The 17,654-nt window shown below is 52.8% G+C and overlaps 2 protein-coding genes across 3 annotated transcripts; one reads left to right on the top strand and one right to left on the bottom strand.

Moving 5' to 3' along the window:
• The first annotated feature begins 1,125 nt into the window (after positions 1–1,125).
• SLC2A6 (solute carrier family 2 member 6) lies at positions 1,126–5,998 on the top strand. 2 transcript variants are annotated; one of them, XM_061352364.1, is made up of 10 exons: positions 1,126–1,268; positions 1,844–2,006; positions 2,094–2,300; positions 2,856–2,955; positions 3,509–3,720; positions 3,869–4,021; positions 4,355–4,463; positions 4,689–4,862; positions 5,165–5,310; positions 5,393–5,998. In XM_061352364.1, exons 1-10 carry the CDS (start codon positions 1,168–1,170, stop codon positions 5,546–5,548), a joined length of 1,521 nt encoding a protein of 506 aa, XP_061208348.1. In that variant the 5' UTR covers positions 1,126–1,167; the 3' UTR covers positions 5,549–5,998. The 2 variants fall into 2 exon arrangements, with proteins under 2 accessions (XP_061208348.1, XP_061208349.1); XM_061352365.1 differs by lacking the exon at positions 2,094–2,300.
• A 1,345-nt stretch (positions 5,999–7,343) lies between these two features.
• On the bottom strand, positions 7,344–16,336 carry CACFD1 (calcium channel flower domain containing 1). The gene is made up of 5 exons (XM_061352366.1): positions 16,128–16,336; positions 12,218–12,290; positions 11,768–11,893; positions 11,517–11,624; positions 7,344–11,065 (listed from the first exon to the last, which is right to left on the bottom strand). Exons 1-5 carry the CDS (start codon positions 16,249–16,251, stop codon positions 10,972–10,974), a joined length of 525 nt encoding a protein of 174 aa, XP_061208350.1. The 5' UTR covers positions 16,252–16,336; the 3' UTR covers positions 7,344–10,971.
• Between the last annotated feature and the right edge of the window lie 1,318 nt (positions 16,337–17,654).

Raw genomic sequence — 17,654 nt, 5'->3', positions numbered from 1 at the left:
TATAGCAAAAACAAGGGTCAGAAAGGAAAAGGAGAGCAACCCTTACCTTGCAACAGATGCAGCTCCAGAAATCACGTTCCTCAGTAAGCACCATCATGCTCTGCACCTGCAGCCTTTTATTAGCCAGAGCAGCCTCAGCAGCTCCATCCTGCAGCCCTCCACCCCCCAGACCCCCTGCTGCACCACTCTGCTTTTGGGCTCCTTGCAGTGAAATCAGAGCCCCAAGCACCTGAGTCAGCAGTAAATCCTCACCATCGATCAGACACTAAATGTAGCACTTGGCGGTTGCAGAAGGGGAAACAGATTGCTTGGAGGGAAGAGATCCTGGCTAACACCAAAGCATCACTGGGACTCCCATGCAGGCTTGGGGGTGCAGAAACCCTCTACATGGTCCCAAAAGCACCAGGGACTAAGATGAATGATAGAAATAAGAGGAGCACCACAGTAGTTTAGGGAAAGACATCTTCCGCTAATTAAAATGCAACCCCAGCAGGTGCATTCCCTTTTCCTACAGGGTGAGTTTGGACCCTGCAGCCCGCTGGGACCTGCAAATGCCTCAGCACAATGCTGTCTGCAGAGCCCTACAGGCTTGGGGAATTAGGGTGAGGGGGCCAAGGTACTGGTGGGCAGCCCTCCTCCGCTTTTCCATCCTCATCAGCACTCTTCATCCCCTTCACCTGCTCCTTCCATGTTCACCTCCCTCTCATTTCCTCTCCTTCCTTTTCCTCATCTGTGGTCTGTGTTGAAAACATTTCCCCAGGCTCAGACAGATGCAATTTACCCTTGTGAAAAGCAGCAGTGTTTGGCCAGTCTGACTGCTAATAATTTCCTTAGGGGAGAGAAGCGGCCTCAGCAAAGGAAATGGTCCTGCGAGGGTTGTCCCTGTAAGTGCCACTGCAAGCAATGGGCATTTGCGTTGATGTGAGCTGGGAGGAACAGGCGCTGCCTGGGAGCAAGGTGCAGGCTGCAGGGCATCATCACTCTCCCATGGCTCGCTGCCGAGCGGGGTTCCGCCCCCCCCCCCGGTTTCCTCCCCAGCAGCAGCCGGGTGTGAGCCCACGAGGCACAGATTTCTGTGATTAGGCAACGCCGCCTCCCGTTGCTTCTTCCTCCCCACCCGCAGCCCCGAGCACCCACACGGTGACAGGCACCGGACACGGCACTGCCATGGAGCCGAGCGCACGCGAGCCCCTCGTCCGAAGGACGGGCTCCTCGTACTGGACCTTTCCCGAGAAGGCTGGCAAGAGAATCGACAGGGAGTACCTGCAGTAAGGGCCGGGCTGGGCCGGGCCGCGGGGCTGCCTGCGGGGTGGGCTGTGCCCCCCATCCCCAGAGCACTGGGCTGGGGGCAGCTGGTGGAAAAGCTGTTTCATGCTGCTGCTATTGATGAGTTGCCTTGAGATGGGGTCTCATCCTGCCTAGGGTGTGCAGTGCTGGATGAGCCTGCCTGGGAGAGCTGCGGTTGTGGGTGCTTTTGGGCCATTCGACTCATGGGGATTCATGTTCCCGATGGGGTTCTTGAAAAGAACTCCCTCCCTGCTGTACTGGGACGAGCCGGCTGCTGCCTGGCTCCAGCTTCTGCTTTTCTCGGTCTGTTGAACCCTCTGAAAGCTGCCTGGTGCACTGCTCAGGGTATGGGCTCTTGCCCCCCACCACACGGCAGCAGCAGCTGCTGCTCCACTCGGAGAAACCCTCAGCCTGGTGCTGTGCAGGGCCATTTCCCAGGAAACCACATGGGTGTCACCAGAGTCTCAGCCAAGGCTGGGGAAGCTGCAAGACAGAGTTAAACTTTCTGCTGGGTGTCATAAGGGCACCCCTCCTTCCTGCTCTGTCCCTCCCTCAGGAGCCTCCACAACAAGCGTCTCTACCTGGCTGTGTTTGCCGCTGTTCTGGGGAACTTCAGCTTCGGCTTTGCCCTGGTTTACCCCTCACCCGTCATCCCTGCCCTGGAGGCTCACCCCAACCCCGCGCTGAGGCTGGACCAGAACACAGCGTCCTGGTTCGGGGTAAGGAGCGGGGTTGTCCCCGCTGCGGAGGAAGGCAGAGCCGGGGGAGCACAGACCCACCGGGCCCCCTCTCTGTGTTCCCCGCAGTCAGTGTTCATGCTGGGGGCAGCGGCAGGGGGGCTCAGCACCATGCTCCTCAACGACCGCCTGGGCCGCAAACTGAGCATCATGTTCTCGGCACTGCCCTCCGCCGTGGGATACGCGCTGATGGCCGGTGCCCAGGGAATCGGGATGCTGCTGCTGGGCCGCGTGCTCACAGGCTATGCTGGCGGCGTGACGTCCGCCTCCATCCCGGTAACGTGCCACTGGAGGGAGCTTGCTGGGGGTTGCGCGGCAGGAGACGGGGCTGTAGCTGAGCCTGGGACATCCCGTTGCTTTCTGAAGGCATGAGCAGAGATCCAGCGTTGTGGCTGGCGACTGGGGCTGGGGAAGATGCGCTGGAAAGTCCCAGGGTGCTGGACTTTCTTGCTTGCAGAAAAGGGAAGGCAAGTCCTCAGCCCTGCCCTGCTCCTCCCAGCAGTGGTTCCCTCAGCGTTTACCAAACGTTGAGCTCATGTCCCATGCAGAGGGGAAGGCGGGCATTGAGCAACCCTGTGGCACGACTTTCCAGTAATGGGAGTCTGAGTGTGCTGCAGGAGCACTTCTCCCATGCTGGGAGAGGGAGGAAACTGGAGGTGCCTGCAAGGCTGCTAGTGCTGGACCAGTCAGGTTCCCACCCCTAGAGGACAGTTTCCCAGCAGCTTGGGTTTCCCTTGGCCGCAGTGGATCACTGCAAGGTGACAGGGTTCAGCTTTTGGTGGCAACAGCCATGTTTTGGAGCTCTGTTAAGCAGGTGTTGTCCTGTTCCAGGTGTACATCTCGGAGATCTCCCATCCTGGGGTCAGAGGCATGCTGGGCGCTTGCCCTCAGATGATGGCAGTGCTGGGCTCCCTCTTCCTGTATGCGCTGGGCAAGTACCTCAGTGTTCAGAGGGCAGGAAACCCCCGTGGGACCTTGCGGGAGGGGAGTTTATTTTCAACTTTGTCAGCAAGTTGATTAATTCCTTTCCCTCACAGCCACCAACTCAGGTGTGCACAGGGGGCCTGGAGAGGATCACCCCTGCGTGCCTTGCCCTTGTATGTGTGTGTTTGTGTGTGAGTGCACCCAGAGGGACGAACCCATCCTGCATGGATCATGGCCACTACCGCACCTACAGACCCAGGTCCTGCCAAGGTTTTGCCAGGGCTGAAAAGCCGCACGCAATGAACTGTGTGTGCACCTCCTGTGAGCATGTGCCCTGGTTGCTGCAGGATCTTGCTGGACACTCTAAGATTTGCGGAGCTTGCTGGAATTTCCCTGTATTGTCAGCTGAAAATGCTTCTTTTCTAGGAGAAAAATATGTGCAATAACTCAATTTTTTCCCTGCTGGATTTATTAAATTTAAATTGTGGGATTGCCTATGTGGAGGCACCAGGACATCCTTCCTGATGTGCCTTCTGCTCCTGACTGTGCTGCTCCGGCAGGGCTGGTGCTGGACTGGCGCTCTCTGGCTGTCGCTGGGGAGGTGCCCGTGCTTGCGATGAGCGTCCTGCTCTGCTTCATGCCCAACTCGCCCCGGTTCCTGCTCTCCCAGGGAAAGAAGGATGAGGCGCTGGTGTCACTGTGCTGGCTGCGGGGCAAGGGCACGGACTACATGCAGGAGTATGAGCAAATCAAGGACAGCGTGAGGAAGCAGGTGAGGATGTTCACCTCCAGCATGGGGGGGGGTTACCTGGCAGCCACACAATCCAACCTCCTTTAAGCAAGTCCTGAGCCATCTTCTGGGAGCCACAGTGGTGCTCAGAGGGAGTCGCACTTCGGTTTCCTGGCTTTGTCCCTTCCAGAGCCGGCGTGTTTCCTGTGCTGAGATCAAGGACCCTTTCCTTTACAAGCCCATCCTGATCGCAGGGGGAATGAGGTTCCTGCAGCAGCTCTCGGGTGTCACTTGCATCCTTGTGTACCTGCAGTCAATATTCAAGAAAACTTCCGTCATTTTGGTGAGCCCTGGGGTTGGGCTTGTGCTCCCATTGCACTGACTTTAGCGCCAGATGCCCTATGCTCCAAGTCCCCTGCAGCCCCACAACCCCAGCTGTGGAGCATTTTTTAAAGCACTTGGTTAGCAGCAATAGCCAGTGAGGATGCGTGAGGCTGGGGAGCAGCACTGGACCCACTGTTTCCCCACTCTTCGCTGAGCTTCAGATTTTCTGGTCTCTTACTATAGGAAAACAGCTTTGACAAAGTCATCAGCCAGCGTCAAGACAACACATGTAGGAACCTGCTCTTTCCCCAGCTCTCCCACCTCAGCTTCCCCACTGCTTTTGCCATTGCAGAAACCAGAGTATGATGCAGCTCTTGTTGGCTTGGTACGTCTGTTCTCAGTGGCGATCGCTGCTGTGTCAATGGATAAAGCTGGGAGGAAGATTCTTCTTTTTGTATCAGGTACGTCTCGTGTACTGTTGTGCAAGAGCAGCTCTTACTGAAGGACTTGCAGGAGCTCTGCAAACATGCAGGAGTGGAAACTCCTCCTATGCTCAGCCATACAGAACTGGGGCAGGGAGTGAGGTGGTGTCCCAGCTCCTAAGCAGAGGCGTTCCCAGATCAGTCATTGGCATAGAGAGGATCACTCACCCATCAGTCCCACTGTGCTGTTGCATCTCTCCACAGCTAGTGTCATGTTGGTTTCAAACCTGACCATGGGCCTCTACATCCACTTTGTGCCAGCTTCTCAGAATGGCACTATTGCCAACAAGACCTTGGTGAGCTCTGCCAACGCTTTTGCTGAGCCGACAAACTACATCACCCTCATCCCCCTTCTGGCAACCATGTTCTTCATAATGGGTAGGTACAGAGAGTGAGAGCCTAGGACTCACAGCACAGGGCTGAGTACCAGACTGGGGGAACTCTTCTTACCCAGTCAGGGTGATGCAGAGCAAAGAGATTTGGCTTGGAGGTGGAAGGGAGGCAGTTATCCCTGGAAGACCACGAGAGACAGTATCTGAAGTCACTCTGAGGGCTGACAGAGCATGAATGGGCAGGAATAAAGATTGATGGAGCCCAGGGCAGGATTGCACAAGGCTCTTCTGCACTCCTCAGCAGGCTTCAAATCTTCAACAGCCTCCCTTTACTCCTCCTCCCTGCAGGTTATGCCATGGGCTGGGGCCCCATTACTTGGCTGCTCATGTCAGAGATCCTCCCTCTGAAAGCCCGTGGGGTGGCCTCGGGCCTCTGTGTCGTCGTGAGCTGGTTGACAGCCTTTGCCTTGACCCAGTCCTTCCTCCTGGCTGTGGTGGGTATTGCCCTGAGAGGGGGTTCTGCAGCCCCTCCTGACACCTTATGCACCAGCTCACATCTTCTGCTCCACCTTCTAGAACACCTTTGGCCTCGAGGTACCATTCCTGTTCTTCACTGTCATCTGTGCTGGGAACATCTTATTCACAGGCTGCTGCATTCCAGAAACCAAAGGCAGGTCCCTAGAACAGATCGAGGCCTTCTTCAGAACTGGCCGGAGGTCGTTCATGAGGTAGGAGCTGCCATGTGCCAACTGTGCCAGGCTACCAGTCCTGTCCACATGCTCAAGGGCAACAAAGAAAACTGTTACACTGATGGAGGTAGTGGCTGGAGCTCTCTGTGAAGGCAATAGGAGAGGAATGGGCAGCAATGATCATCTCGCTTTGGATATAGAAGTTGCCAGTTGGAACTTTACCTTCTCTTCCTATTATTCAACACTACATGTTGCGCTCCGGGCAACAGGTCAACCCAAAGTATGGGACCAGGTAACCAGCACCAGGCTAGAGATAAAGATGTCCTGAAAAATCAAACTTATGCTGCAGACAAAAAAACCACAAGTGCTTCGTGCAGCAGCCACCAAAGCAGCCTGAGAGCCTGAGGGTTTGGCTGGAGCACAGTCAGCAGCTGTAGCTGTTCTGGCAAAAGTTCATCATGTAGTTGCAAGAATAAAATGGTTTTGCCTCCAATTGCGAGATGTTGCCTTGATTTGTGAAGAAGGGAGCTGCAGGTGGGTGGGATGGGAAAGGCAGATGAGGACTGTGACAAGGGAACCACAGCAGCCTGCAGCTTCCCAGATGAGTCTCTGGTACTTAAGGACTGTGAAAGAGGCAGAGCCAGATATTTTGTATTAAAAGCTGCCACGTTTTATTGCTCTAAAAACACGCATTACACTAGAAGCTTAAAAAACAAGACCAAATACAGTTCACAAAGAAGATCCAAGACAAAAACAAAGAACAGAAACAGACACACATTCAGTTGTAGTGCAAGTGATTCACTGTAGGAAAGACATGGTGGATTCTGACAATGTAGTGGGGTGGGTGCTTCCCCCCACAGGGTTTTACTCATCCATAAAGAAAGGTGGATGTGCCTCCATCACAGTTGTGTGTGAAGCCTCCACCTCTACCACTTTAAGATTTCAACTGCATAATTAGTAGCAAATTGTCTTCTCCCTTTTTCCTGTGTGTCCTGCAGGACTAAGGACATTATAATTTATTTAGAGCCTAACCCCAGGTAAAACACAGCTGCAGGAGGTGGTTATGGAAGGAACAAATGGCCTTGCTGAGTATCACATACAACTTCACCCAGAAGGGCAGAACAACAAAGGCTGAACTGGGAGATGATTTGCTCAAGCACTTGTTCAACCTCCTGAAATGCCCTTGGCACCCTAAGAGTTGGTGGAGATGCTTGTGTCCTCCCACTCCCAGAACATTCAGCCCACTGTGACGAAGCACAGGGTAACAGCATGTATTTGACCCAGATCTCAAGATATGCTAGCTAGTATTTAGAAGCCCTACAGCAGGAGATGAGAGAAATCCCTGAAGATATGCTTTATCAGATCACTGATTTTAAGCAGCCTACAAGAGAGGAACAGATGGGCCAAAATCAAACCCACAAAGAAAATTCAGCATTAGACCCAACCTGTGCTGCTGAGACCCCTTTCCAGAAAGTTCAGTCCTGGCTGGAATATGATGTTTCTTTCCTTCTGAAGATCAGGATCTATGGTAGCCCTGTGCTAAAGTGTTCTCTTGCTCACATGGCTATGGACTAGGTCTTAATATATTAACTCCAAAGAAACCCTTCCCTGAAGACAGTGGATGTGTTTTTTTCCTATGTTAAAAAAATGACAAAGATTAATTGAGCTTCCCAGGGCTTGGCCTAAGGAGGAAGTGCCCAAATATGAAATGAGGTTGGGCTCTTCATGTTCTGTGAGAACCTCACTGGAGAAGTATTTTCTGAGTGACTCCTTTCTTCAATATAGAAAGTCTGAGCAGTTTTGCTACAGTTTTTATAGCTGAGAAATCACAGTGGCTCTTTGCAGAGGTAGAATAGTCTTTTTATTCACTGCACACATAGAGAATCAATTGGTGTTACAAAATCAGCTCCTGCCCAGAGCAGTGAAGTCCGGGCACACAGCAGGTGAGCTTCTACTCTTCAGGCTCAACAGACAGCCCCAGGAAATAGTGGAGTTAGCATGCACAAGTGCTGTCAACTTCATGACTGAATGGGACATGGAAGAGTTGCAGCTGTATAAATGCACCTGGGTAAGAAGTGCACAGCTCATGCTGAACGGTGTAACAGTCCATTGCCAAGTGCACACGTGCTGCCAGTGTCTTTCCACACTTGGTATCAACAACTCACTACAGTCAATGCATCACCCGCTCTTGAGTTCTCAAGTAACAAAGCTTCTGCCCCATCATACCCCAGAGACCTTTCCAAGACCTGGCAAGCAGAACGTCTTCCATAGAGACCCTGTGGACTAGCCGTCCATTAGCCTGGATGCCATCCACAGGGATTGGGTTGAGCCTGTAAAATCTCTCTCTAGAGCAGGCTTTTAACTTCATTTATCCTTACACAGCTCCAAGCACCCCCATGGTGCCTCTAAACAAAATTAATAACCACCATGCAATGTGAATAGGCATATAACTACTGTGATGCTACTACTCTAAAGGTCCTTTCTATCTCCACAAAAAACGTCCACACGGAGGTCAGACCATCCACTAACTGTCACAACAACTCCTCTCACAAGCCCTCCAAGTGACCCAGAGCAGCACCTGCCTGCAACAGGGACTGCTACTGGTCTGCGGCATGAGGACAATCAGATGAAGCCAGCGAGGGTCCTACAAGCTCTGTTGTTCATCACCGCAGATGGAGACCAGGCTGCAAATGTTTCTCTATCACCTCTGCTTTGCTTTTAACCTCCTGTCACTAAAGCTACCGTGGAACTACTCACAAAGCAGTTACTACCAAAGACATGCTCGTAGCTACGTGCATCAGTATGCAACATTCCTCTACTAAGCACTACTTAAGTCCCCAAAACACCCTGAAATAACAGCAGATGTCTTGTTTGCTAGGCAGGACTCAGCACTCAAACTAGCCAGTAAAGGTGCTGCACAGGGACACCTCTGGCTCCAAGAGCAGAGAGGCTGTTACCACTAAGGTACCCCACGGGTTGCCATGTATTCCCCCTGCAGCACCCCATTGCTGCGGGCAGCATGACCCAGGCAGGAGGCTGTGTTCCCTGACAGTGGCTCATGTGTTGCGTGCAGCAGCAGGGATCAGCCCAGAACCTGGGGCTCTGAAATGGCCCAGCTTTCATTGAAACAAGCTGCACCTGCGCTGGCGAGGCCTACTCTGCATCCCAGACGAGCTGGTGCCAGAGCAACCATGGCTCAGAGGCCGGGGGGAAAGAGGCTTAGCACAAAGTGGTTATCCAGCATCCAGCTGCAGGCACCCCTGTGTGTAAATAAACGCAAGTCGCGCTCCTGACTGGTGTAAATCCTCACACCTCCCTGAACTCCAAGGAGGAAACAAGACCTATCATTAGCTGGCAGCTTAGCCCTGCGATCTCCAGGGACCGCTTTGCTCCTGCTGCAATGCACAGGCTACTTCCCTACCCAGCCACCTCTCCAGGCCTGCCAGGGATGTGCTGGTGTTCCCCTGATGCGAACATACACCATATCCAGAGGAAGGACATGCAATTTGGATACTTTTCAACATGACGCTGCTCTGAAGCTGCAGAGTGGTTGGTGGACAGACTCATCTGACATACAGCAGTCAGCCTCCAATAGCATTTCCCTGATCACAGCACAAGCCCGCTGGTACCCCAGGGATTCAAATGGGACCACAGAGTGTTGGTGGCAGCGGGAGCTCTGCTCCCAGGGCAGAGGATGAAGAACAGGCTGCAGTCCCCACCGCCACTGCTCACCATAGCTGCTACCTGCCATGGCTGCCAAGCGAGCACCAGCCTCCAGCCCAGCAGTTACAGCTCAGTGTTCCTCCCTTCTCTCTTCCAGGAGAGGGGGAAACCAAACTTTGTCGAGCCAGTGGCCCAGAAGAAAACAAAGGGGTCAAAAGACAACACACTTTTCAGAAATCTGAGAAATGCTCTGAAGGCTGAAATAGGATTCTACAGTTACAGCATCTCAGCCACAGCAGCCAGGGCTCAGAGGGTTCAGAGACTCCCCCCAGCAGGATGAGACAGTCCTTTGAAGGACAGGAAACAGAGCACTCCTTCTTCCCGTGTCCAAAGAAAATGACCCTCAGCAAAATACTTAAATAAACAGAACAAAATTATTCCCCCTTTTCCTAATGACAACAAAAAGCAATCATGTGAAAAAAAAAAAACCCTCCACAGAAGAAACCTAACAAGAAGAGGGGGGTCTGAGCTTTGTGAGCAGTTTTGTTCTGCATGTTACAAAGCAAACAGAAAACAGGATGTGAAAAGCACTGATGGAGCCTGCAATAAAGAAGCAAGACATCCCAGCTATCCAAACTGAAACGGTGCAGACTTTGTGTTTGCAAAGGAAGGGCATGATACCTCCCCATACAAAACCAGCACATGACTGATACAGAAAGAACATGAGCCCAAAGACAATACGAAACAGAAGCAAAAAGCAGGTCCCTTATGGGAAAGGGTGGGTCATAGGAGCAGAAGAAGAGAGTGAGAGGGAATGGAGCAGAGTCCCAGGTTTACAAGAGGATGCTCCTTAACACCGACAAAAAAACCCTCTTGGCTCAAGCAATCATACCCTTTCCCAGCTGAGGTAAAGCAAACCTTATTCACCTTCTTCCACATGAAAAGAGTGAAGCTTAAGAAAAGCACCCTTATTAAGACAAAGTAATTAATTGTTGTAATTCAAGTAAATTGCAGTAAGTGCCTGCAGCTCTACACAGAGGAAGCAGGGACTGTGCTTTGTAGGTACCAGGATCTGCCCCAGCAACTCTGGCAGCTCCTCTGCAGAGATGGTTCTGGTCTTTGCATGGTTTTTTGCTGAAAGTCCGTCCCCATGCCTGCCCTAACTGGCCCATACTCAATGGAAGAAGACCAAGCTTAAGCAGCACTGTACATTGCCAAACCCCGCGTTCATGTGTTATACCTGTGAAGGGCCACACCAGGGAGTGTTACTATAAACATGTAATGTGCAATGGCAGGTCACCCCCAGTGTGAGGCCAGCAGCTTCCTGACTCCCACGAGACCAGTGCAGGCAAGGAGTTGGTATGTCAGCTCTGTCCCTCCTCACCCCATGCAGACAGCAGTTCCAAAAGGAGCTCTGCATCTTCCGCTTCCTTGTAGGCATCACTTCAAAGAAAGGCTACCTGTTCAGGCTGTGGCAACAGCACTCAAAAGCCAACACCTCTGCAGAAAAGAAGAAACACCACCACCACCACCCCAAAAGACAAACAACAAAACACAAAAACCTAAAGAATAGGGGACTGTGAGATATCTGGCTGAGGAGTAGAAAGGAGCCAACACACTGAAGTCTGGATGCTGGTGTGAGAAGAGGGCACAGCCTGCCCCAGCCCCTGAGATTTCCAGTCGCTGCAGTGTCCAGGAAAATTGTTGTGTAGCAGAGAGGGGAGTGGTCAGAGGGAAGGGCAGTGGATTTGCACAGCTTCACCACCTCAGTGTCCAGGAGAGATTACCCTGAGCTCGAGTGCTTCAGAGACCCTGTCCCTCTAGGGCCCCCGTGAGCTTCTCTTCATCCATCTGCTTCTGCTGCTGGTGGATCCGAGCGTAGGAAATAGCATCTCCCCTGCAGAGAGAAGGAATAGTGGGTCTCTGGGCTCCAGATGCCCACCATGGTGGGTACAGCACCCAGCAGACAGGTCTCACAACTGGGGCCTGGGTCTCTCTGTGCTGAGGGATGCTGGGAGTGAAATGAGACTTGCTGGCCCTCTCCAACCCTACCAAAGTGGGTTGCTGCCCCCAGAGCTGGGCCCATCTGCCCAGCCGCTGCATAAAGACAGCTGGGACCCACAGGGCAACCCAGACTGAGCTTCCAAGGAAAAGCTCAGAGCTTCAGCAAACCCTAGGACCTTCCTCCCCAGGCCTGAGAGGTGATGGCAGGGAAATGTCCTCTGGCACCATTTACACCTGAAAGCATGGTTAGTATAAGAGGAAAGCATAGCCTTAGCAAGGCAGATGGGGTGAGGGCTGGAGGTCCACCTTCCCCTCCCCTCCACAAGCAGACAGTGCTCTCTTACTTCTTGCCGAGCGCCGACAGGCCATAAAGCACCCCAGTGGCAAACGCAATGGCATTTCCAAAGAGCGTGGTGAGCGTCAGGCTGAGCATGACAGGGAACACAGCCATCCTGCAAGACAGAGCAGCTCTCAAAGCCAGGCTCCATGCCCTGCAGGATGTAGGGATGCTCATGCATTCTGGCACCCCATATGCATCCCAACATAGTTCCCGGGATGACTTCAGCGCCACAACGCACCCCAGGAGCATTCTCACCCGCAGTAGAAAGCAGCTTTCTGCCAGGGTCGCAGCTTGTCTGCCCTTGCAGAGACGGCGTTTGCAAACTCGATAAACTGGCAGCAGAAGGGGGCTTCACACAGGAACAGGATGAAGGCGTTGAGCCTCCAGACAGAGCAAACCAGAGTTAATCCTGCCCACATGGCCCAGAGGAGGGTCAGCAGTGCCCCCACCCCCAGAGACCAGCCGCTGCTGGCAGAAGGGAATGGCAGGGCTGGACCGCTCTGCGCTCTCCCCACACTTTGATAATTCCCAAACCCTTGAGCCTCAGACATACTTTGGATAAGGGTATCTCAGTGTTTACCTAAAAAGGGGTAAAGAAAAAACAAAAGAACTCATGTCCACTGCCCCAGCAGACAGCTCTGCCCCTTGCTCCATTAACAAACCAACCACCCTCCCGGTGGAAAAGAAAAAAGCAACTCTGCTCACATCATCCACACGCCAGCCGCGATGTTCAGGGGGTTTATGGTGACACAGTTCCAGAGACCAGCGAAGGCACAGGCTGGAAAGCAAAGCGGTTTCAGTAACTATAAAGACCAATCCTGTGTGCCCACGGGGGCAGCGAGGCCAGACCCAGCAGGCAGAGCTGGCTGCTCCTCCCAGCTCTGCCCACACCAGACCTTGCAACCACACCAGCATGATGCTGCTCTCCTGTATCTGGGCATGTTTTGCAAAGCAGGCACTGCTCAGAAGAGCCCTTGCCTTGGCTGGCCCCTCCAGGCACTGTACAGACCAGCACAGAAGGCCTCTTGGGAAAGTCTGATGGCCTGAACAGGAGCCCAAGATGCAGTAGAGAGGTTTTCATCCTGGCTCCTCCAGCCAGGTACCCTTTTCCTTCAAGTGCTGGATCTCTTAGCACGACACTTGCACAACTTTTTCACTTGCAGAGAACAGAGCACTTGCTGTTGCATGGAGTCACATATGCAGCACCCTGGGTTTTAGTTGCTGAGGAATTACTGCTTTGTCCTGGGAAGAACAAAGAGGTCCCAGCAGGCACCCATCTCCAAGCAGCACAGGGGAAGTTCAGCAAAAACAAGACTTGCAGCACCAAGGCACAAAGACAATAAATAAAGCAGAGGTGAATCCAGCCTCTGCCACACGCTGCCAGTGCTGCGCTAGAGATGGGCAGAAAAGAGCCAAGTTTGTGTCCACTAATATAAATGGAAGCGGATAAAGCAGAGCCCAAAGTATCCCCCACACTCCCGGCTCTGTCATGCAAGTTGAGGAGCGAGGCAGCAGGGCCCATGCCAAGTCTGCTTGTTCCTTCCTGCCTCATGAAACTTGCAGAGCATCCCCAGCACTCGATACGCTTGTTCCCTGCTCTGACAACAGCAGGTCCTGCTGCTCACCGGGAACCCAGCCTGGGCAGGAGGCAGCAGCGCATGCACAACTCCAGCTACATTCCATAACCCTTAAACGCTGCTTGCAGACCATCAGCAGCACATTGAAGAACAGCAGAGGCCGTCTAAAGAATGAGATCAGTCTGGGTTTGGATATTTCAGATGGCTGCTCCTGTTTCGCTAAGGGGATCCCTGAGCAAGGCTGCTGCAGGCAGAGCTGCTGTGGGCAGTCCTGCCCCTCAAAAGCCTGGCACAAGTTTGCAAGGTTTCTTTTCAGCAGTCACTGCTGAATCCTCAAAGTTCCCTTAACATAAATAAGTTCCTTATTTATCAGACTGGAAAACAGAAGTGCAGGGCTGTGACAGGAGCAATCTAAGGTCACCCCACAGGTAAGTGATCTCCTGGTTTTAGGAAGCAACCAACCAAAGCCAGCAGCCACTGGTAACAGTTTGGTGACCTTTGGGCTTTTCTGCAGAGCAGTGAGTCCCGCAGCAGCCTCGCACATCCTTGTCCCACCAGGACAGGGCTGGCTCCTGCCTCAGTAGCCAAAAGGGGATGGAGCTGCCAAGCCAGAGACAAAGCCTCACAATGGATTTAAAATCCAGATAACACTCAATGGCACGTAAGCTACAGGAGACACACAGTTCTGCCATTTGTTCAACTGCTAACCCATCTCAAATCCCTGAGGAAGCAGATAACTGGAAGCTAAAATGGAGAAAGAAGAATGCTACCCCCCCCACACACAAAGGCTCTATTCATTTCAAGCAGCTGGTCACTGTCCTCATCACAATCCTATTTTTGCTCCTAGAGCATTTCACAAAAGCCACAGACTCTCCTTGTCCTATTACAAACAGGAACACAAGGGACTTGGCCAAGATCTCCAAGCCAGCCTGCGCAAGAGCCAAGAACAGATCCTGAACCTTGTTTGTCTTGCTCCTGCTCTGGCCCTTGGACCCTTCTGGCTTAAGCGAGTTGTGTGCTGCAGGTGTTTGCATGTGGTAGACATCTCCCAGTCTCAACTCTGCTAACAAAGTTTCTCTTCCTTTCTATAGGGAATTTTTCCTTCTGTCATAAATAATCCAGCCCTGGAGCAGGACCATGATCCAGTTGCTCAAAACCCTTCTAAATGGGTTCTGTTTTCTCATAGCAAGCTCTGAAACACAGCAGCAAACTCCAGCCTTGCTGTTTTATTAGTCACCCTTTTTCCAAACTGTCCACTTTAAACAAGGTGAGGCTGAACAAGGAGCGTTTTGAAAAGAGCCATTACTAGCACAGGGGGTTGGAGGGTTGCCTCTTTCTGAAGTTCCCTATTTACCTGCTTGTAAGAGGAAATAGTGCTGCCTCGTTCCGTGCCTCACAAGCCTCATGAAGGGAGACTGTCAGGGCTAAAGGGCAAATGTCTGCCCAGATCATCAGTAATCTTGTTGAGAGCCTGGCTCTTTGACGCTACCAATGTCTTGCTAAAGCTGAACCCAGGACACACAACCATGCAAAACTCTTAGCTTCCCTTTAAAACAAGGCACGAGTTCTCAGAGATGTGAACAAAAGGTTGGGAAAACAATCCAAGTACGATTCATCTGCTTTGAAACATGCAGACCGAGAGAAAAAAGTCTTCAAAGACTTACATTTGTAAGGCACTTGTGTGCTGCTCTAGCACAAGGCGGGCAATGCCACCGACGCCACCCAGCAGCATCCTCCATCCACACGTGTCCTGAGCTCTGCATGGGCCAGAGGCACCCAGAAAGCACCGAGGCTGCAGCTGCAGGACCAGGCCATGGGAAAACGCCTTTGCACTAAACCCACCCTGGGCCCTGCACTCCAGACATGTCCCAGCTGGGCCCTTGGCCACCAGCCGCGGCCGGGAGCACGGGCCCCAGGCAGGGCATGGCAGGGCCGGCGCGTTCCGCCCCGCAAGAGCAGCCCTACCAAATCCTTTCACACCTCCGGGATTTCAGCACCTCAGACATGAAACAGCAAGAGCAGCGTGTGCTTCCCCAGCCGCGAGCAGGGGCTGGAACAAGGCTGCCCAACACCACCACAGGCTCCAGGGTCCACTGCAAAAATGCCTGGGGCTTGTGCAGACAAGTCCTGAGGCAAGAGGCAGGGGCAGGGAAAAAGGGGGATCAGGCAAAACACCATGGCCAAGGGAATAAATCAGGGCTGACTGCACTGGCTGGGAAACATTCTCGAAGTCGTAGACCTGAAGCAGAAGAAATTATCCATCCTGTGCTCTGCAGGAGATCAGACTAAGTGGTCATAACAGTCCCTCCTGCTTTTAAGAGCCATTAATCTCTCCACAGAACGTAGCAAACAGCACTACAGGACAGGCTGATCTCTGGCAAAGTTGCAAAGATTCTTTCCCTGGGAAAGTTTTTTTCAGCAGGTAATTCCAAGCACAGCCAACTCACTTCACTGTCTGCTGTCTCCCTTCTTCTGTGTCCAACATTAAACCCCTTAAAAACACACAACACAAACTAAGTCCATTATTCACCTTCAAGAAAGCAAACACAGGCAAGCCATCAGCAATCTACAGCAGGAGTAGCATGAAACATGCTCCAACATTCAGGACAGGAAAGAAAGTTGCAGGAACATGCAAACACCCAACAACAAGGCATGAACCGGATTCAATGGCCCCTCTCCAAGCCCTGCCCCTGCTGTGCCTGGTCAGCTTTATCTCCCCAGAGCGCCAGGGCTCGGCTGCTGCTCCCGCCGAGGGCCATGCCCAGACAGAAACTCACAGGTTCACAGGTCCCCCGGGATGCCCCTTCTCCCGAGCCCAGGCTCTGGAGGCTCAGCACGCACACAGCACGTCCCTGGGTGCTGGAGAAACCCATCCCAGGGCTCTTTGTTCTGCCCCAAGCACAGCACAGTTCCCTCTGGAGCAGACACGAACCAGTGACCCCAGAAGGCCGCCTCATGGAGCAAGAGTGACCCTTGCACTGGGCCGCACGCGCGCACCGGGGCAGGGCACGTCTGGCCCAGGGGACGGGGATACTTACACAGGCCCCCGGCGACCCCGGCCATCCTGCAGAGCCACCTGTACCACCAGGTCATGCCGTCATCGGCGGAGGGAGCCCCTGGCTCAGGGGCTGCTGCCTGGAACTGCTCATCCTGAGCGCTCATCGCACCCCTGCTCCCAGCGGGTCAGGGGCAGCCCACCCCGAGCCCCCACAGCGCAGGACACCCCCCCGTGACAGCCCCCCCAGGCCCCTCCAGCCAGCCCCTAGCACCAGCCCTGCCACCGCTGAGCCTCTCCCCACAACCCCATGCAGGGCCTGGCCCCACTGCCCCCCCCAGGGCTGACAATGGAGGGTCTCTGCCTGCAGCAGCGATGCCAGCGGCCAGGGAGCTGCCTCCACGTCTGCTGCGTGTTGCATTGTGGGTCCCCCCCTCCGCAGGCAGGGCCCTGATGTCACTGCATTATAAATGCCGGTGGGCAGAGCCGTGGTGTGCGTGCTCATCCGCCGCCACGGACCCACAGCAGGGCCTGGGCCCCACTTCCCCTGGGTACCAACTGGACGCTGTAATCCAGGCAGGCAGCACATGCTCGGGAGGAAGGGAAACATTCTGCCCTGAAGACAAGAGGTTAACATTCCCCTTAATCTGAATGTAATCAGACTTTCTCCCTAGAAAATGGGAGTAGTACTTTGCAAGCAAGAGATTTCCCAGTAGGCAACATGTTGGTATCCAAACACACAGTACAGGAAAACAGCCTGAATTCTCTTAAATTATAAAAACATCTGCATTTTTTGCAAATGAATGTTGGACATACAGCCAGTAACCAGAGCCCACCTCTGCAGAGCAGGGATTCTGCAGAGCTGATCTGGAACAATAAATAGCAATGAGACTTGGGATCCTGAGCAGAGATGGAAGACAGATCCCATCTGCTAAAAGGTTACAAAAAAGGATTAAGAAAAGGATGTCTTTTCATTAACATCTCCTGTTAGGCAGGAAATGAAGGCCCAGTGCCTGCATCACCCACGCATGGCAGCGGGATAGCTGATATATCCAGCTCCTCAAGGATCTCACTTCAAGAATCTACTTTCTAGCTGTTCCAGGAACAGAATGTAAAATCTGGAGGCTGGCAGGCAAAAAACTGCAGGCGTAACCAGCAAAAACACAACTATTAACAAGATAGAAGAAAGGTTTTGCAGTTGTAAAAAGATGTCAGAGAATTCAACTGAAAGCAGGCAGAAGCAGGGTTAGAACTGCCCAGGCAGAATCATTCACTGCATCCAGCACAAAGAACAAGGGCAGATGTGTCCATCAGGCCTGAGGTGCAAAAAATACCCCTTAAGCTGTATACTGTTTTGAGGAGGGTGAGAGATCTGGACCAAAGCATGGTCCACTGTTCAAGAACGTTAAATAAGATCAACCTAAAAATGTATTTAAATCAAATGAGTATTTGTCACTACTCTAAAATACTTCTTCCTGCTGTAACTTGTATCACACAGTCTCAACCATCTCTCATTGCACAGTTCCTGTGAGATGAAGACACAAGCAGATTATAGTATATACATAGTACA

The sequence above is a fragment of the Neopsephotus bourkii genome, unplaced genomic scaffold (assembly GCF_033783945.1).
Source record: "Neopsephotus bourkii isolate Nb327-2 ecotype Australia unplaced genomic scaffold, CSIRO-AGI_Nbou_v1 NB_659, whole genome shotgun sequence".
NCBI lineage: Eukaryota > Metazoa > Chordata > Aves > Psittaciformes > Psittacidae > Neopsephotus > Neopsephotus bourkii.
This window is presented reverse-complemented; position numbering and strand designations above follow the sequence as displayed.